Source organism: Phoxinus phoxinus (genome assembly GCF_949152265.1).
Source record: "Phoxinus phoxinus genome assembly, chromosome: 13".
Lineage (NCBI taxonomy): Eukaryota > Metazoa > Chordata > Actinopteri > Cypriniformes > Leuciscidae > Phoxinus > Phoxinus phoxinus.
In genome coordinates this window covers 7,326,532-7,348,298 of record NC_136888.1, presented here as the reverse complement: position 1 = coordinate 7,348,298, position 21,767 = coordinate 7,326,532, and the positions used below count along the sequence as shown (strand labels likewise).

Sequence of the window (21,767 nt, the reverse complement as noted above, 5' to 3'; positions counted from 1 at the left end):
TTCCATGGTTTCCGGTAACCTAATTTGTTCATAATCATTAATCGTAAAAAAATCACATCAATAATTAAAAATAAACATTATTTGATTTACTTTTGTATTTTGAACTCTCCCACCCAGACAGCTTATTATGCCTAAAGCAAGAGATGATCGTGAGCATCTAGCACCATCACCCGACCATTATAATGGGATTAATCAAGGCATACATTGTATCGTGTTTATTTAATATTCAACCAAAAAATATTCAACAATGTTTACCTTTGTAAAATAGGTATTGGCAACAATGATGCTGATAGGCTACTCATAATTTCAAGGTAATCTTATGTCTAAATTGGAATAAAGGGAAAGATAATTTTATCAATTTATTCTGTAATAAAGACTGCAAATCTTGGGGAAATATTGGACAAAAATTCTATTGACTGAAAAACCTGGAAAAAACATCTCTAATGCTCACTAAAGGCTTATTATTTTATAAAAAATATAATAAGGACAGTTATATTGTGCTACAATACATAAAACAGTTACCGTAATTTAAAATGTATTATTTTAATACGTTTTTAAAAATGTAATTTATTCCTACGATCAAAACTGAATTTTAAGCATCATTCCTGCAGTCTTCAGTGTCACATGATCCTCCAGAAATCATTCTAAGATTCTGATTCGCTGCTCAGGAAACAATTCTTACTATCATCCATGTTGAAAACAGTTGTGCTGCTAATTTTTCCCAGGATTCAAAGAAAAGCCTTTATTTGAAATATAATTTTTTTTGTAAAATTGTCTTTATTGTTTTTTGATCAACTTAATCCATCATTGCTAAATGAAGGTATAATTTATTTCTTTTTCAAAAAAATAAATAAATAAACTTACTGACCAAACTTTTGACATTAGAGTATACATATAAATATATAATTGTCAAACCCAAGGCTAAACGGGATTAATGTCAAGGACGAGTAACTAATGATTAGCTAATTAGTGAAAACAAACATGGGCTAAAAGATTGATTGATGTTCTCAAAACTAAGTGGAAGACAAAGAGGGAGAAAGAGACACAAAAGACACTTTGACTTGATGGCTACCGCAGCATCCTTAGCAAAAGGTTGGCCTGTTTAATATTTAGCAACTATCATAGGGCTCTTATAGCAACCATCTGTGTCCCTGCGGGGTAGAGTATAGCAGGCTGCAATTTACCACATATGGCTTTTAATAATTCATACATTTCTCCCTCTGTCTGTCTCCACACCTCTGCCTTCTGTGGTGTGAAATGAAAATGGGGTTTGTTAGCCAAGCTGGCTGGATCTCCCATTACACGACGTGTCAGGGAGGGACAGGGACTTCATCTCAGTGATTGGATGCTTTTCGCTACTGGATGCTAGCAAGATGCTACCGGATTAATTTAGTGACAGAAATTAAGAATTTTACATTTCTTTATTAAGGGCAGAAATTTGGCCCCTGGAATTGGTTTTCAGAGGCATTTTATACTGTAAGTTCGAACATATAACAACATGTGTCGATTACTTCAGTGTAAAACATTTTTAAATGGTCACTGCAGTGTGTCAAACTAATGTGTCAGTATATAGGCATATAATAATATGTTCAAATTATTAATAAATCTGGCAGTTTGGAGTGGAAGATCTTTACTTCTGAAAACGTTTTAGTGGTATGCAATACAATCTGTGAATTAGATCAATCTGCATATAATCATTTGATGATTTTGATTTCTAGAGGTTGTAGCAATATTATCCCAGACAACCTTCCATTTATTATCTTTATGGACATTCCAGGTCATTACTCTATAAAAAGCAATTTAGACATTTATAAAGGTTTATATTATAATATTTTAGCATACTATTTGGAGATCTAGTCGATGCAAGAGCCAGTTTGGTTCACCAATGTACTCCTAATGCATTTTTATTCGATTATTTTCAATGGATATTTTTTTTGTATTGATTGTTGTTTTCGGATGAAAAAAAATCACCACTATTGCAATATATTCTGGAATTGCTTGATCTGAGAAGCATACAGTATAGGCGATTTTGCTTTAGAAGTTGGCCAAAATGAGGTGAAAAAAAGAAAGAAAGAAAAGCTCTAGAATCGCATCAATGACGCCTTAAAATGTTTTCTAGCTAGGTAGCAAGGACGCTCCAATCAGAAAATGTTGGTCCAATCACAGATTATGATCACTGGAAGCAGTATTGGCCGATATGATGATCACAATAATAAATAATACTATTCTTAAAAAATTAGTTAACTTTAAAAAAAAATTCTGATAATTTACTCACCCCCATGCCATCCAAGATATCCATGTCTTTCTTTCTTCAGTCGAAATTAAATTAAGGTTTTTGAGGAAAATATTCCAGGATTTTTCTCCATATAATGGACTTCAATGGCAGCCAACTATTCAAATGTTCAAAGAAGGTTCAAATGTCCGTCTCAATGCAGCTTCAAAGTCTCGACACGATCCCAGTTGAGAAATAAGGGTCTTATCTAGCGAAACAATCGGTCATTTTCACACAAAACATTTTTTATATACTTTTTAACCACAAATGCCCGTCGTGTACCATCTCTGAGATGCGCCACGCATTGCGTCATCACGTTGGAAAGGTCACGCGTCACGTCATCTGTTATGAGTACTTCGGTTCATCAAGTTATGTGTACTCCGGTTCAAAAAGGTAGGGAAGGGCGAAAAACTCATCTCATTTTCTCCTCCAACTTCAAAATCGTCCGACATCTTTGTTTGAATTTATTATTATTATTATTATTATTATTTTTTAAATTGTGACCTTCCCAACGTGATGACCGTAATATGTAGCGCATCGCATTTGAACATTTGAATAGTTGGTTGCCATTGAAGTCCATTAAATGGAGAAAAATCCATGGAATGTTTTCCTCAAAAACCTTAATTTATTTTCGACTGAAGAAAGAAAGACATGGACATCTTGGATGGCATGGCGGTGAGTAAATTATCAGGACATTTTTATTTGAAAGTGAACTAATCCTTTAACAACAATGTATTTTAAGTATAAAAATAAAAAAACGATGAGAAAGTATCATGAATTGCCAACTCTTTATTTATTGGCAAGCAACATGTGCAACATTCCCTCTCTTAGATGATTAGGAACAGCTTAGAGTTTAAAAAATATAGCATTGCTGTGAAATAAATAATATAAATTAAAAACAGAACAGTCTTTATCAACGGAAAGTGAGCAAATGTAAAAACACTGCGTAGTCTTCTCTAATATAAAATATAGATTATTCCCACTACATCTACTAAAGGCAATGAGTGTTTCCTGTTTGTCTTGTGTTGTTTGATTAACATTAATGACACAGACTGCAGCAGGACTGTTAGGCTTTAAGAGCTAATGTACGGATCCAAATATACTGTTATACATGCAACTTATTTCACAACTGTTAAAGCGAATACTCACCAAGTTGGGCATTTTGACATATTTCTGTGTGTATTTGACCGTTCACTTTGCTTGTCTGTCTCCAACTAAGTCTCGGAGCGCACGCACACAAAGCCACTCGAGATCACGGATTTCACGGATTAATGTAGTTTAAATAACTCTTTATTTTTATTTTTTAAATGGAGCACGTCCTGCAGTTTAGCAACAGTAGACTGTATTTCATGACAATCACTGATCTAGCTGATTTGGACATGTTTGGACATTTTTAATGGACTTCAATGGCAACCAGGAATGAAAGCGCACCGCTGTGAAGGAAAAACATGCACTTATATATCACAGCTCTAGTTTCTTGCTGTCATTGGTGTAGGGTTGCTGTTGTTGTAATGTCTCCAAAGACGTTGCAAATGTATTGTCCTTTCAAACACCTGGCAGAACTGCCAGACCGGTGAATGTTGTGAAGCAAGTTTAGCTGCGCATAGAGAAAATGTCTAGCGAGTCTTGCGTAATCTGGCTCTTCTGATCGGCCTTTATAGAGACCACTGATCAAAATACAGAAAGCTATTATCGGCCAATAACGACCGGCGCCTGATCAATCGGAGCACCCTTAGTAGGTAGCTCACTAGCTATTTTTTGCAGGTCAACAAGGGGTCAAACTTCAGAAGCATCTATAGTTCTACAAGGAGCCATGCTATACTAGCTGTGATCCAGCAAACCAGCATCCCTTACCTGAGGAAGACCACTGTAAGAACAGCAGCTCAAATCACTGAAATCCTTTTCACAGGGACAAAGCCAAAAGAAAACAATTAGGGATTCTCCATTTTGTATACAGACCAAGGTAGTTCACTGGGAGGCAAAGAAGTGCAACAGACTCAACAAAACAAGCATTAGTTACTTATTTAGCTGCCACTTTTTATTCTGAACAACACAGTGCTCTAATTGTAGAGACAGTCCCCCTGCACAACCTGCTATTAAATGCCTTGCTCAAGGGCACGGTCATGACAGGAAATCTATAAACTTCTGCGGCTCATGGGTCACCCCTCTCTGGGTTTAAACAAACGGCCCAGCGCAGATCCTTAACTGCCGATTTACCACCATTATTAGCACAGTGCAGAAACACCTCAACAGGGAGGACACATCATGAGCTCCATCAAAGTCGCAAGGCTTTACACTTGATAACCAGAAATGAAACCGTACATCCTAAAATAGCCCGTTTATTATCTTGGTGCATTTCTGAGAAAGGAGGTGGATATGGGAGAAAGAACAACATTTTTAATCCTGACAGCTCTGTAATTACTACCTTTAGACAGTCTTTATTTATCAAAGTCCTGTTATTTGCACCTGTGGAAGGAATTTCCCACCAGCATGACGCTGAGTTTTCAAAACATAAAAGGTAGGAAAATTGATATGCAAATGTGTTTTCCGAGCATTGGTGTAACGGCACACAGTCACGACTGTTTAAGTCAGACAGAGTGAGTGCAGTACCTGAGAGACAGAAGCCTTCTTTTCATGACCTCGCTTGGTAAGAGTATCCAGGCCCTTCAGGGATGAAAAGACCCCTTTCTTACTGCGACCTCGATGGGAGAGAGACAGAGAACGCTTTCGCATTGTGGCCTCGTCTCTGGAACAGATCTGTAGAGCAACAGAGAGAGATTGGTGTTGATGGTAACTAGGCAAGGATTTCAGTTTTGGAAATGAAAATGTTACAAATTAAATGGAGGATATGGCATCCGCTTGCAGTCATTTCAGGTGAAGAGAATTTCAGTAGAGCACAACAGTTTATTATCTCCATTAATTGTTGAATTTTTAACAATAATGGTCACAACTTAATAAAAATAAAAAATAAAAAGTGTATAATAGCTGAATTCCCTATGATAAACTAGAATACCCACAGTCCTGATCCATCAATCAGAGTAGTCACTGTCGCCATGGAAATGAGAATCATGCCAAAAAAGCTCAGCAGCAAATACGGACTCCCATGAAGCATTGCAAATTACGCGATTGAAGCAAAACAACTAAAATATTTTAGTGCAGGGCAATGATTAATCGTAATTTATCGCATCCAAAATAAAAGTTTGTCTTTACATAATATTACACAAAAACTCTATGTGTGTGTACTGTGTATAATTATTTTGTATATATATATACATTTAAGATTTTTTCTTTTATATATATATATATATATAAAAGAAAAAATAAATATATATATATAAATAAAATATTTATATATAATTTAAATGACGTATAATTATACAGTATATAAATGCAAATATTTCTATATACATGCATATGTGTGGATTTATATATATATACAAAATAATTATACACAGTACATACACATATATTATGTAAACACAAACTTATATTTTGGATGCGATTAATCGCGATTAATTCAGATTAATCGTTGCCCAGCACTGTTATATTGTACTGTTGGTTTGCTTCAATCGTGTAATTTACAATGCTTCATGGGATGAGTAGTTAAATGCTTAGTAGTTTATAACTTATGTACCTTTGCAAACTTTGTTTTAAAGCACTGTCATTGGAAGTGATTTTCTGTGATTTTTAGATCTTCATGGAGAAAATTAATTAGAAATAATATTTCCAGAACCACTAAAAAAAGTGGGCTGTAACTGTAGCGTTCAAGGATACTAACCAGTGCGTGGAAGGAGGAGACGGAGAAGATTCCCAGTCGGGCCAGTGCAGCTTTGGTTGGGCGGCTGGCCGTGGCCAGGAGGCTCTTGGGATTGGGTAACTCGCTGCCCTGCAGACTGGCCAGGTAGCAGCGCATGCGGAAAAGGTCCATGTTGAAGCGCTCAAGATTCTGTTCCCACTGTTGGATCTGTCCGCAAATTTAAAAAAAAAAAATGTTGGTGAGGAAGAGCATCGTATCCACCAGCTAACAAACTTCCTTTCACAAGAATCATCTGTGATCTATGGTGGCAGAAACAGTGAGTAATGGATCTCTGCGGCTGTAATTGCTCTCAGATGTGAGTGGGGCATAAAGGGAGTTTTTTCCTCCAATCTTCAATTGCCAAAATCTCACTGGGGAAACAATTGGATTGAATGCTTTGATTTTTTGACAAAACAGATGAAGGAAAAGGAACATGCCAGGGCCTTTAGTCACAGCTCTATGAACATTATCAGTTTTCAGATGAAAAACACTCATCTCACAAAGCTAGACATTCAACTAGACTTGTCAATATTGCAGACAAGAACCTCCCACTTAAACAGGAAGAGATTGTCTGTCTGACATGTAACATGACAAGTGTTTGTTTTGTTTTAATGTATCATAGGCCCTTTCTACACCATCTGAGGCCACAATTAATAAAAGTCTATCTACACCAATAACGTAATTGTATATTGTTCACTCATTATTTTTATGAAAAATAAATACAAAAATGTAATTTAGCAATAGATAAAAAATAAATCACACAGCTAATCAGGGCTTGACATGAACACATGAGTATTTCAGCAGCGGCGTGTCAAGCAGTCATTCATACTAGCCACTTTGGATTTTTTTTATTTGATAGAATATACATTTTTTAAATGTAGTCTTTTAAAGAGGCATCTGAAATGATAAAGTGCAATGTAGTGCTGTCAAAAAATAGATTTTTTATTACATATCAATGCTGAAATATCTGAAAGGGTCCAATACTCATTTTCAGCAGAATAGATTCAAAACACCAGCTGCGCTTTCTCGTTCTCTCATCTCACCGGCAGCAAGTGACACACAAACAAACCCCCTCTCCTCAGTCACTCCTTTCATTTGCTCCAGATGAATATTGTTGGTGTTACAGGGTTGTTGGTTGAATTTTGGCGTGGGATTGCATATAATGTTACTAACTCCCGCAGATGTTGTGCTCAAACCCACAGCACATAAAGCCGCCTCTCAATACTAAATTAAGTTCTTTTTGCTGCTTATTGTGTATAAATGGTCAAATAGACACAAAACAATGTCAAAATGCCAGTCAGTTATATTTTAAGTGAATGTAAACAGTTGAGAAAGAAAACGCATGTAATTAAAATGCTGAGTGGCTAGAAACTTTGGAAAACCACTAGCCACAGGGGGTCGAGCAAAAAAGTGTATGTCAAACACTGCAGATAATCAATTACGGCACTTTGGCATTGATGTTACTTTTGTGTGTAGCCTGTATGCTTTGATTTAGGCTTTCAGCATCATACCACTGGCAATGAGTCTAGAGACACTGTGCCATTACGGTTTCTTGACTTTTGGTTTTATAAATCCTACCAACTCAAACCCACACTGCTTGTTAAAACAAGTATAATGAGGCTGGATAGACACTGTGCTGTTAATCATGGGTCATGGGAATAAGTAACCATAAGTCATGGGAACTTACCCTAACACAGTAGTGCAGTTTTAGGAGTGTGACACTGGATACCAGCATCCTCCCATTACTACAAAAAGAGAGGCCTGTTCGCTGCAGCTCAGAGCCCATTAGGAACACACTAGCTTGCCTAAGTCTTGGAACCGGTTTGAGAAATTTGTTCTAATTGTGTCCCAGGGTATTTGATACAGCATTAACTGATAGATACCGGTGTTGATTAGGTGAAGATATAAAAGTTGAAAGTTCTCACACAGTCTGTTCATTGACTGTCTGATGCACATAGGCTTCATTTGCGGGTGGGACATGTCCCCACCACTTTTTGCCAGGGTCGATTCTGTCCCCACCACTTTTTTTTTAGCATCTCACGGCATGGATGTACCTAATGCAAAGGAAACATCTCCAGTTGTCTAGTGGAGTACTCATTTAGTTAGTTTGTGTTCAATAAGAGGCAATCTGGCGCTGAAATGTGTTGTTTTTGAAAAGTGTTGCCTCGCGGGTCAGCACAGTCTTCACATATAGACGAGCGCTTCAATCTAGCGCTGTTGCGGGGAGCAGAGTCTCTCTAATCGTTACGGTGAAATCACAAAACAAGATGCACACAAATGTGTCCATGCTCTTGATATGCAATCACTGATGAACATTTTTGGTTTAAGAACATTTACAAAAAGCTATACGAAGACAGATTAGTTGTTTAATGTTCAGATTAATGTTCCCACCAGGCCATTAGGACACACAAACATCAAATGTGTACATATACTCACTGACATAAAGTCAGTGAAAACTTCTGAGACTTGAAACAAAGTTGCAATTAAGAGTTACCAGGATGATAATGAGCTTATAATGAAGATTGATACTTTTTATGATTTTTTATATTGTCATTCAATGCTTCGTGTCACTGAGTTTCTGAAAGATGCTGAATTTGACACTTAATAAGTAAACTAGATTATGCATGAGTTTGGCCAAATTTCGTTTTGCCTTCTGATGTATATGTATTTGAAATAAATAAGCAATGCTTACTACTTCTGGATGGGAAACATTTCTGATTGTAGTTCTAAATGTGTAGTTCTACAGATTTCCCTTTCATTCGTTTATCTGACCTTTTCCCTGATTCATATACAAGGCATATGTTTAGTTAAGTTGCAGTGGATGCGAGACATGAGCAAGACTTGAGTTTGGGAGGAAGGGTGAGGGGAGGTCAGTGGACACTTTAAACTGCCCAGCTGGCACTGACGTGTGGAGTCAGACAAGACTTCAAAGTAGTCCAGTTTCTCAGGCCATACTATCCTCTTCCCCTTCTCCAAATCCCTCATCCAGCCTGGCACCCCTCTGACTCGCCCTTTGACCTTTGCATCAACTTCAGAGGTTCCCATGAAGCATTACCTTGATTGTTATCAGGCAGTGGGAGAAAAATACTAATACCATTGATCAACTAAAGCTATGTGGGTCATGCAACCTCTAAAGCGGTATATGGCAGTAAGATTAACATGCCTTCTGTTAACATGACTAAGCTCTCGATGATTAATCCCAATGTTTCAGACAAAACGGGGAACTTAGTAAATTCTTAACCTTGTCAACACACATCTCGCCACAAAGCCTCAAACATAATGACATGGTAAAAGCACTAAACTTCAAATCTTCACACTTTTCTGTCTTTCCTTGTGCCACATATCTCACTTATTAGCACGTATCAAGCAAAAGAACAATTCAATTATTTAATTTCTAATTAATTCAAACAACACAAAAGGACTACATAACGGTGTTACACCAAATTAACTTGATTGGTTTCTTACCTGGTTTTCAATAGCCTTTCTATTTTTGGGATCACCAACGATGGACAACTGCAGCTCTGCCATTTTCCTCATCTTGCCATCCATGTCGATCTTCTGGAGGAGACCGCGGATCTGCCCACGTAACAAACGCAGCGTGTCCTCCTTCCCGTAGCGTTTCGCAAACAGAGACGCACTAGCCGAATGAATGGCAGTTACCCAGTTCTCCAGGTCAGTTTGGGTGGAGGCCTAGAGTGGGACAAAAACATACAAGAAAAGAAATTTGACATTTTATACATAGAAATTACTCAGTATATGTTGAATAATAGTATCACAAATAAGGTTATTTTATTAGTGACCTAGAAATCTTTGCAGAATTTTGCATCACTTCATTTGATATAATAACAACATTCCTTTGTTTGACCTTTTTTCAAATTCCTAAAAATGTATGTATTTTCAAATCTATTATGAGGCCTAGATTGCCAGTGTCTCAGACTTTTGGACCCCACTTTGTATTTGTCTACAAAACAGATTTCAAGCATTTAAGTTTATTCTTGATATTATAAGGTCTTTAATACCACCAGAAACATTACTGACAGGTAATGTGTGTGCAATGTTTTTAATTACACACTGCACTAATCAGCATTTGGAAAAGCAAGAGATTGTCTGGCTGGCTAAGCCAGAAAATTTTGCATAATATAAAAATGCCAGAACTTACACAGAGAAAAAAGTCCTATCCATTAATTTTCATAAAAAATGATCAGTCATTCTTACAACAACAAGCAAGTGGCTGGTACTCAGCGACATAATGGCCTGACACTACACTGGAATCTACTCTCACTTCAGTTAGTAACATCAAAAAAACTAAAACACACTGATCCCAGTTGAGTTGCAAACACAAAGAGCATGCTAAAACAATTTAAAGTAAAAGTATTTTCATCATATTAATTGCAATACACAGCATGTCATATGGTTTAACATGTTCTGGCTATATGGGGTGAGTGTGTGGGAGAAAGGGACATATGCTGTGATTAGAGGACTGCACCTTCAGCTCCACTTGCACTCTAGAAACATTGCCAGTGTAAAACACAATTGCGGCACATTGCTTCCGCTCTGCAAACACACAGCTTCTGCACTGCTTCCAATCTGCTAACCCGTCCAGTGTGAAATGAACGTAGGTTTGTAAGCTCAGGTTTTTAACTGACCTGAAAAAGGTAGACATCACCATAGGTGTTACTGAGGCAGAACACATTCTCCTTCTTGGGGTGCTCAGGAACAGTCTGGACTACACCGTCCTCTGCTAACAAGGCATAGCATGGAGACTCTGGCTCTGAGGAGGCTTTTCCATAGGTCTCATAGAACAGCAATGTGCAACCTGCAGAAAAAAAAAAAACCTTGCCATGATCGATCAGTTCAAGCAGTTTCTTTACTGCACAAACGTGAGTGGCACTGTAAATCACAGTGGTCGTTACAGCAATCATGGCATACTTGCCTTTTAGAGTGACCCAGAATTGCTTCCATTTTCGACGGCCCACTAGCTCTAGTTTGTGGTCCTTGTGTACAGTGAGCAAGGGCTTGAAGGAGAGCCATCCGGCCCGCCTCACTACACCTTGTTCTTTCTCAAACAGCAAGTCCAGCTGCTCTAGAGACCCTAGGATTCCCTGACTACTGCTCTCTGTCTCCTCTGAGGAGCTCTCACACCAGTCTTCTGGAGGCCGACCAGTCTTCAACTCCCTCATGAAGTTCTTGTAGATGTTCTGCCGCAAAACATCAGTCCCCGAATGAAGGGCACCAGCAGAGCCGCTGCAGGTGTTCAGTGTCAGAGAGTGAGAGCGGGTTTGAGACATGCCGTTGGGGAGAGTCTTAAAGCTGGAGACCTGCGAGGGAGAGCTGGTGTCCGCAGTGAGGACATCCACACCGCTATCAAAGCAATCGACGGACTCGCTATATCTGGGCTCCTACAACAAACAGTACAGGGGAAATATTATGAGAATGAGGTTATATTTATGCTGAAATGTGAGGTGAAATCCTGTATACTTTATCGAATTATCAGCTTTTAAAACAATTAATGAACATAAACTTGTACATAGCACAAAATTCAACATCGATTTTGAAGTCTGGTCATTTCAGACCAATTTTTTTTCTTGTGTGGTTCAAATGTTTATGCAAATGTTTTGCCACAGCATTTTAATAGTGTTGCTATTCATTTCTTAATGTTCAGAGTGGTTTTTAAGCAGAAAACCATAGAAACACAAATTACATCAATTTGAGGTATCATTCAGGTAGGTGGCAACAATTATGAGAAACAATAAGATAAGATCACACTTTATATTAGGTGGCCTAACTACTATAGCTATGCACTCAACCATTTGATATAGTTTACTTACTATGTGCATAAATGTTGGTGCATTGTAATTCAATTTAAAGTACTTGCATTTAATTACCAATTTTAAGTTTAGCCCTAACCGTAACCCAAACTTTTACCCCAAAACCTAAAACTTTAAAACCTAATCCAACACTTACTCCTAAACTTAACCATACCTCAAACTCATTATGAATAAATGTGGGAATTGTGTAGTTACAGAGTAAATACATAATCTTGTAGTTAATTAATATTAGTATATAGTAGTTAAGGCTACTGAAAGTGTGACCCAAGGTACTTTAAAACAGCAATAGTAAAACTAAGCAACAACCACTAATAAAAAAACAAACCCAGAATAACAGAGAAGTCAGTTATGGCCCATGTATGAGAGTAAGCTCAAGCGCAGATTTTTATAATGTTACACAAATTTATGAAAAATAAAAGCCCATTCCTCCTTCACAGTATTGTTTAAAGGGGTGTCATTTGAAAATCCCACTAATAAGATCATCAGTTCCCTTCCCTTACGAGGAGCGCACTTCAAAAGAAATCTGGGCAGGATCCTTCTCGAGCATCCTTCAAATTCAACACATCTCCAGCAGCTGACACTGATTACACAAGGGTTCAGACGTGCCAACAGCACTGCGTAAAACTTTACACTACAGCGGAGCGCTGGCATTCATTCACGTGGGATTATGAATTTTTAAGGACAGACAAGTAATTTGGTGAGGTCAATTTGTAAAGAGACTACGCACCTGCGCACATATATATTCAAAAGCGCATACCTATAGACTAAACACGTAATGCGCATGTGCACGCTGCCTTTATTCGTCTTTATTATTATTTTATTTTATTCATCTTTATAACTTTATTCTAGAGCTGCTGTAAAACCAAAACAATCTCTGTTACTTTAATTTCCTATTATCACTGTAAAGCTACTTTGAAAGCTATATTGTTAAAATTGCTATATAAATGAAGGTGACTTGACGTGGAAATTTAAGAGCGAATGGAAACTTATTTTGAAAATATTGTTTAACATGGATTCCTAAAGTTAAATAAATGAACAAGCTGACATGACATACCACAGATTATGCATCTATAGCGATGATCTTACCAGGCAGTCTGGCAGATTTGAGTTCTGGCAAATGGTCTTTGACGCTGCCAAATTGTAAAACTGACTGAGAGTGTTTCTTGGCTGAAGTGTTTAGACTGGTTCATATTAATACAATTGCTTTACATAGTTACGGTTATGATTATCTCGATATCTGCAAACACATTTTTTTTACTAAAGTTGTCCAGAGCCAAGTCTTTATTCAGCACACATTCCAGGTCACACTATCTTCTATCCCCTATAATGTAATTTCATCAGTTTCTGATCTTAGTAATCTACATGAAAAAGCTGCATTATAATATATTACAAAGTTGGCATGAAATTTGACATTGACACTAGATCTTATTCATAGCAGCAGTTTGATTTTTAACAGGAATGAAAGTGAGGCTTGTGAGGGAGTCACACATCTCTTCAGTGGTTTGTACAGTTTTAGGATTGTTCTGCTGATGAAACACTGCAAAAATATATTTCCAAGGAATTTCAGTAGACAAAATCACCCAGACAATATGAGTAGTGGAAAATGAAAAGTGATCTAGGAGCTTTATACATTGGATGCCATTAAAAACACGATAAGTCCCTCAAAGACTCGCTCTCATACCTGTCATGGCGGCGCTCTGAATAAGGTCTTGACTACTCAGCAGCTAATCCATACTAAGTTGCTAAAATTACATTAAAACCAAGTTTCTTCGCTGTATATCTGTTTTAGTCAAGATTACTACGCTTAAAATGCCTTTAGTTAAAAAAATTATTCACTCAGTAAGTGAATGACTGATTAAAGAAAAACTAGACTGTATCATATCATATAACAAGTCTGAAGTGACTAATACCAAAGTAATGGCTGTTTGTAAAAAAAAAAAAAAAAAACTTCTACAGACACAGACTCCACAGAAAATATCAAAGAGCTTTTCTACTCTTACTCATCAAACGCAGCATAAAAGCCACAGAACAGGAATATCTCACTACTGACGGTAAAACCCCCCCAAACATATAAAATGATGGCTATGAGTATTACAGTATGGCAGAATGAAAAAGACATTGCAATTTACATACACATTCAGCCAATAAAATGCATATAAGATCTAATCAGAATTAATATAGACTATAAATTAGGCCTACATGTTACAAAGTAAATGTAAGACTTATTTTATGAAATTATGTACTCATGATTTTGGTCTCCAATTCAATCTACAATCCAATTCATAAACAGAAATTCTCCCTTACTTCGTTTTTGTACTCACCAAACGCCAAGCACTGCTTTTGCGATGAGTACCCATCATCTTCAGAACACTAAACCTAAACTTGGGTTCCCGGTCTTATTGAACTGGCATGTTGTAGCTTTCAATATTGTGCCCTACATACATGTGCTCCTGGCAAAGCAACAATGCCAGCAGTGGCACCTGGCACAAGTAACAGTCAAGACTTGGGAACAAAACTTAAAAACTGCTGATCTCATTATAATCAAGTGTCTGTCAGTTCACGTTAAAGGAATCGCCCGGATTCATTGCTAGACTTGGTTTCTTGCAACTGTACGATTGAGATATCCAATTTAGGCTTTTTTAAAGTATCAACTAATAGATATTAGCTTCGCTATTTTCAAATTTAACTCCACAAACCCGTAATTCATACCATTACAAGTTTTACAACCTTGCATTGTGGGCGGGGCTAACATAAACTGACAAATCATATTTAACGTTTCATTTTGACAAGTGTGCACCTATAGGGATGAAGGAAACCGCCTGAAATTGACCATTGACCTTAAAACTTGCATTTAATTATTATTTTACCAAAATAAAATAAAAGGTTTAAGCGTGATAAGACATTTATTACAATTATTATTGTTTATTAAATTATTTTATATATTTGGAAAATGACCAACTTTTGATTGGGTGGGTCACAATTTTAATGTGTCTTCGCCACTGCTTCATGTTCACTTGTGGTCTTGCTGATTTACAATTTTTAAGTTTGTGCTAATGTGAATGACGTGACATGAATGATTCCTGAAATTGTGTGGCTTGTTGAGGAGTTGTAGTACAAACAATCTTATTTGCGATTTTCACCTGGCCAACAACATTTTTTTAAGGGGAGACGCAACCCCTAACCCCGAGAGTGAGCAATAGTAATGGTTTGCATTAACAAGCACCACGAACAATATAGAACTGACTTTAACTCTGAAATGCAGACTGAGGCTGGCATTGGATTTAAATCGTATTACATCATTCACTTTACTAAATAAAACCAAGTACACAAAACAGTCCTACGAGGTAAAATTTTTCCATGTTTAAAAGTAAAGGATTGTTCTTACCTGAAACTTCTTTTTCCTGGTCAAACTTCCGGTCCAGTCACTGATGCGCCTAAATCTGTTCCTAATGGACACTTTCTTTCCATTATTGTCCAGAAAATCCTGAGGTTTACGACAAGGTAAGGTGAAGGAGGAATATTGCTCTTCCTCTGGGCCTCCTTCTGAACAGTGTTCCTCCATCACAGACACATAGGATGATCTGTGCTTTAAATGGCTGTCATTTGAAAACTGCAAATCCTTAACCGTAGAGAAGGTGGCAGCAATTCTGGGATCCCTGTAGAGGATGGTTGCAGCATTGGCAGCCAACGGCTCATCCAAAAAACCCACGTTTGATGAAATGATTTGTCTTTGGCTGTTAGGGGATGCACTGTCTGAATCGTTAAGTTCAACACTGGTCCCCCAGGGCAAGTCGTACAAGGAGCCATCTGAGCTTAGAGAGCTACCTTTACTGCTCTTGAAGCTGGAAACAGCCTGAGCAGCTCCAAGATGGCCTTCTAATGAGGGACATACACCAGATAAGCTAGAATTGGACTCTAAAGTAGGGGAAAACTTGAGGAGCTGAACTGGTCCAGCGCAATCATCCAAAGTAAGGGCACTGTTTGAACTGCTGTTAAATTCTACTCGTACACTACCATCTTTCTTGATAACAACCCTGGGGCTGCTCTGGTCCTCAATATCCTCAAACCTGGGACTTTTCTCAAGCATCTTCATTGTGTTAATAGCATAATTATTACAGGGTTTTCTCATCTCCTTGTGACCGCCATACAAGCAGCCATTTTCAGAAGGCAATGTCAAGCAGCCATCAGGCAACAAGTCCTCTGAAACCCCATTCCACTGACTATTTGCCCCACTCTTTAGTTTATGTGTGATGTAATCATAATGGCGGGACATAAAGGTGCGGCTGCTCTTCGACGGGGAGGAACCACGATCTACATTTCTGGACTTCAATGCAGAAAATCCTGAACCAGCACTCCAAAAGCCAAGAGGGGATAAAGCGTCTTCTTTGGCAGAGTGGACCTTGAATGAGTAGGGTTTGGGTCTGCCAGGGATGATGAAGCTATTGTTTCTAGAGCCCTGGATGCTATACTGGCTCTCAGAGTTTCCCATCCTGGATCTAGAAGAGCGAGAGAAAGATTCTGTCAGTGACATTCTTTACATTGTTTTCAAAAAGTCAAAGCTATGCTAAAGTCTGTTATGGGTTACGACTACTGTGTGTTTTGAGATTCTGATTTAGTGTTTTGTTTGTTTGTGAATTTTAAGTGATATAAAAGTCTGCAACAAGTTACTGAGATTTTCCAGTAAAGTAAGCAATCCACGGGGCACATGGCAGTGATATGCCGTAGTAGTATACAGACTTACCAGGGCAGTTAGGCCTCTTATGGCCTTGTCGCCTGCACAGTCACCATTCTGTCCGTGGTTATCTGTGGTACAAAAAAAAAAAAACATACGGGTCTTAGAATGCATTAGTTTAAAAAGGTGAAAAATGTTCACACTACAGCACAAATATCAATGGAGTGGTCCAACATTTCTACCTTCTCAGGGAAATGTAGTTGACATGTTAAGATTCAATATGTAACCCTGGAACACCTTTGATTAACAGGATAAGAGTAATTAGCTGGGATTTACATATCCTCTTTAAACTTTTCATCCTTGAGCTTTCCACATTACATCTTGCCCTGACAGTTGGTAACGGTTTTGGTTTTGAAGGGGGGGGGGAACACACAAGTTTTTTGACACACAAGTTCCAGCAACCTTTTTTTGTCTTCACTGCTAAAAAAAGCTTTGAGCTAGATACCAAATAAAGCTGTGGTCAGAACATGCTCTCAATAGGCCTACTATGCACAGGACCACAGGCTACACATCCCTGCACTCTTAAAAACACTGGGCTATTTTTCTACCCAAACGCTGGATTAATTTTTTTGGGTTCTCTTTTTTTCATGGTTGGGTTTGGTCGTTTTTATGTTACCGCTGGGTTAGCGGATGGGTCAATCTCACTAACAGTTGAAACAATACACGTCTGCCCAGCCCACCCTCCGATGCAACAACCCAGTGGCGGCCTTACTACAACAACCCAGCTGTTGAGTTACACAGAGCGTGGGCTTTTTGCATCCACATCAGGAAAAAACGGCACAGAATTGGTGTATTTCTTCGGTAAAATAAAGGTTTGTATACATTTTATTTGATCTATAGTCTTTACTGTGCTGTAAATCATTTTATTTTATGCAACGCAACATATAGGGATGAGATGTCAGTCAGCATCAGTCATTTTGTACGATGGAAATTTGGATGTTAAAATATGTCCACAGAACTCTCAACTGTTTGTTTATGTGCATGCTTATAGGTTATAAGGAGCATCCACAATGTCTTTCGGCTATGAAAAACACGGAACGGCGATCTGAGGTTTGTTTTCCCAGCAAACAGCAGCTCATCATCAACGCAGATTTTGCCAACACACACCACTGTGCTTACCGGTATACATAAAGTAATTTTAAATTACTACCGGTAATTGGATAAAATAAAACAGTTGGGTCAAACACCTAGTGCTGGGTTTGTCCATTTTTGACCCAGCGCTGGGTTGCCAAAATAACCCAAATAGTTTTTTTAGAGTGTATCCTTCAATCTGTAACGCCCCATCACACAGTACAAACGTTTGTGGAGTCTTGAACATTAAAGGTTGGGTAGGTAAGAATTGTCTAAATAGCTTTTTTTTCAAATTGGCTTAAACTGTCTTTATATACCAATACATAATTAAAATGTAAGTACTTTGAAAAAGAGAGTATGACTATAGTGTATTTAATCTTCAAAAAAAACAGCTCATTAATTCCTACCGGGACGAAACAAGTGATTGGCTTGCGCGACTGTCACTCTCCGTCGCCATGACTACCACGTGCGCGCAGTCGCGCACCCGTTTTTAGGTGGGAGTGAATGGAATTAATGAGCTGTGTTTATTGAAGATTAAATACACTAGAGTCACTCAGTTTTTTTATACTCTCTATTTCAGAGTACTTGCATTTTAATTATGTATTGGTATATAAAGACAGTTTAAACAAATGTGAATAAAAGTTTTTTTTAGACAATTCTGACCTACTCTACCTTTAAACTGATAGTTCACCCGGAAAATTCTGTCGTTTTCTAGTTGTTCCAAACTTGAATGGCTTTCACTCTTCTGCTGAACACAAAATAAGATATTCTGAAGAACGTCTGTAACCAGACAGTTGATGGACCCCATTGACTTTCATAGTAGGAAAAATTATTATGAAAGTCAATGTCAACAACAGCTGTCTGGTTACCGACATTCTTTTGTGTTCAGCAGAAGCAAGAAATTCACACAGGTTTGAAACAACTTCAGGGTGATTAAATTAGATAAAATATAAGAATAAAAATAGATTTTGAAGAATGCTGATGTAGCTAAACAATTATGGTGATCATTGACTTCTATTGTATAGACAAATCTGTATCTGAAAATATGTTCCACAGAAGAAGAAAAAAAGTCATACTAGTTTAAGACAACATAAGGGTGAGTAAATAACAGATTTTTCATTTTTGGGTTAACGATCCCTTTAAGAAAACAGTGTCCCACACATTTCTAAGAACACATCTATAAAAGCCAAGAGATGTCGTAACCGTTATTAAGAGAGGTTAAATCCTCATTAGCTTTAGCGGAAGGAGAGATTAGGAATCAAGTGAATTTCAGAGATCACTATAGCAAATTCCAGAGAGAGTTAGGTTTGTAGTAGTTAATTTCATTCAAACTATATAAGGACGCATTATACTGACCAAAGGTCACAGTTACAAAAAATTGTATTACAATTGAATTTTTGAACTTTATTTATCAAAGAATCCTGAAAAAAAAAAAAGATAATTTAGCAGGACAGCCGTTTTAAACTGTGATAAGAAAAAATGTTTCTTGATCACCAAATCATTTTCACAATATCCAAATGTTTTTACTGTATTTTTTATCAAATAAATGCAGTCTTGCAGGGCATAATTAAAAAATCGTACCGACCCCATGCTTTTGAACAGTAGTCTGTTTTCTGTTTGTTCAAAACTAACGATTGAACCTAAAAGTCATGCTATACTATAACATTCACTAATGAATATAACACACAGATGAATTCATGTAACTCAAGGCAATAATGCAGTGGTTGTAGAAAGTTGTGAAAGTATTTCAGTTTAACCTAGACATTGTGAAAATAATCCAATTAACTACAACAAAACTGTTTCATTTGTGAAGTTTTTCTCAGTTTTTTAGGTAGTCAACAAAACACATTTTGCAGTATATGGCAGGATTGCAAGAGGAAACCACTGCTCTCAAAGAAGAACGTTGCTGCCCGTCTAAACTAAAGTTTGCCAATGAACATGTGGATGGATGAGGCCGAAGACTGTAAGAAGAATGTCCTGTGGTCTCATGGGTCCAGATAACTTCTTGGTTTTAAATAAGAAGTGTTACATTTGGAGAAAACCACATACTGCGTACAATAATAGGAACCTGATCCCAACTGTAAAGCACAGTGGTGGCAGTAAAATTATTTGAACCAGAATTAAACTGAAAAAGTCTACAGGACAATATAAAGCTGTCAGTCTGGGAACTGACACATAAAACACTGACACTGCAGCAAGACAATGGCCCTAAACATATAAGGTCTACCATATTTAAAGCACCAAAAATGTTTTAGCGTGGCTAGACATGAGTGTAACCCAATAGAAGTGTTGTGGAAAGATCTAAAGATAACAGTTCACACACACACACACACACACACACACACACACACACACACACACACACACACACACGTTGGAAACACAACAAAAATCACTAAGTGGAAGAACTGTTATATGGAGAAATTGGCAAAAAAAACTCTCCAATGCACTTTCTAGACAGGACTGATCCCCCATTACCAGAAAAGGTTGGTGGTGTTGTTACTCAAGGGGGTAAAGACAATCACACTGTGGTATCATTTTGCACACAAGCTAAAATATACAATGTTTTTGGTATCATTTGGTTCTTTAAAACATCGAGCTGAAACAAAGCTCAAACGTCATAGGAACTTTGATTCAAAAACAGCCTGAGAAAGCAAAGCATGTGTTGTATTACGATTGCTGAGGCTTACTGGAAGAAAGCTATAGATGCAGATCGAAGGCCAGAATTATTTGAACATCTGTCTTTGCCTAAAACTCCCCTCTTTTACCTCCCAATTCACTGCTTAACATCAATGCCAATAAGAGTGTTTACTACAACACAGCGCAGGAAGGAATATGCTCAGTGCTTTTTCTTTTTAAATAAAAGAGGAAACCACTCAGTGGAAGAGTTCAGTGTTAACGCCCACTGTTATGATTGGCTAACGTCAGTGCCTATGCATCAATTATTAACGCCCCCAGCCAGAGGATTTGCGAATTCAGCGTATTTAAAAAGTAGTTTAAAGTTTTAAATACATTACTTACAGTTTGCGTCGTCGTTGTTGAGCCCAGAATAGTCGGCACGGACTTATCTTTGAGCAACAGTTTTCTGGTAAAGCCAGCATCATTTTGGGATTTGTTCTCAAAACAGTCATCCTTCAAATGTATAGAACAAACGTTTAAACTAACACTGCCGTGACTGGGACGTCTACAAAAAATAAAGTGCATCCATTTTTCCCTGACGTCTGGATCTTTCACAGCGTATTCAAAGATGTTGTTTGTCCACAGCCAGGAACAGCACATCTGCGGCATCGTAATTTCCCTGTACACAGACCCACTCGCTGTCCGTCGACTGAACACTTGTGAGGCGCGCGGCGTGCGGCTCGCAACGATACGAAATGAGCGTAGTTGTCTTGCGCTTTAAGCGTAGTTGTCTTTTGCCGGAGGCGGTCATATGCAAACGCTGGTACGTCACTTCGTACCGTGACATCACTTCTTACCATGGATCCAGAACGAGCTGTATTTAGAGCTTGATTAAATAAATGATTCGTTTATAATGGGGAGGACGTCTTAAGCTATGAAACTTGCAGGACGTTTTAATGGTACAAAGACCTCTTATATACCAAAAGATCAAGGCAAATTTGGTTTCTCATGTCATGACCCCTTTAAATGATTGCTTTTACAATTTGGTGGTTAAAGCTGACAGAAACTCAAGCAGACATGTAAATAACAGTATTTTAGTGGCAGAATGTGGCTTACAATCAATAATGAAAAATTTGAAAAAAAGTTAAGAAGGCATCTCAAGAACTTTACATGCCAAAAGGTTCTTGTGAGAGAAATCACACAACTTTGAACACACAGTTGATGGAACATTCTCTAATGTCAAGTTGACACCAAAAGCGCGGCCACGCAAAAGGCACATAAGTAGCATGCAGAACATAACAGAAGCAAAAGAGCCTCCAACACTTTCTCTGTCATAGCTAGTGTCCTGCCGTTACATAAGAGAACTCTTTATTATTAGACATGCAGCCCCCAGATCACTTTCTCCCTCATCATGTTACCATCCCGAGACTTGACAGCGGCAGCTGAGAA

The 21,767-nt window shown here is 37.8% G+C and overlaps 1 protein-coding gene across 3 annotated transcripts in view; it reads right to left on the bottom strand.

The window, feature by feature from the left end:
• tiam2a (TIAM Rac1 associated GEF 2a) overlaps nt 1-21,767 on the bottom strand; it is a 97,964-nt gene that overhangs the window by 52,595 nt on the left and 23,602 nt on the right. For 2 of the 3 annotated variants that reach the window (XM_079632569.1, XM_079632570.1), the window contains exons 2-9: nt 16,638-16,699; nt 15,282-16,392; nt 11,002-11,467; nt 10,715-10,884; nt 9,534-9,758; nt 6,051-6,236; nt 4,883-5,029; nt 4,127-4,171 (exon numbers count right to left, since the gene is read on the bottom strand). In XM_079632569.1, the coding sequence (XP_079488695.1) occupies nt 4,127-4,171; nt 4,883-5,029; nt 6,051-6,236; nt 9,534-9,758; nt 10,715-10,884; nt 11,002-11,467; nt 15,282-16,385 (2,343 nt within the window). In that variant the 5' untranslated portion in view covers nt 16,386-16,392; nt 16,638-16,699. The remainder of the gene's footprint in view (nt 1-4,126; nt 4,172-4,882; nt 5,030-6,050; nt 6,237-9,533; nt 9,759-10,714; nt 10,885-11,001; nt 11,468-15,281; nt 16,393-16,637; nt 16,700-21,767) is intronic. The other variant, XM_079632571.1, reaches the window with a different exon arrangement.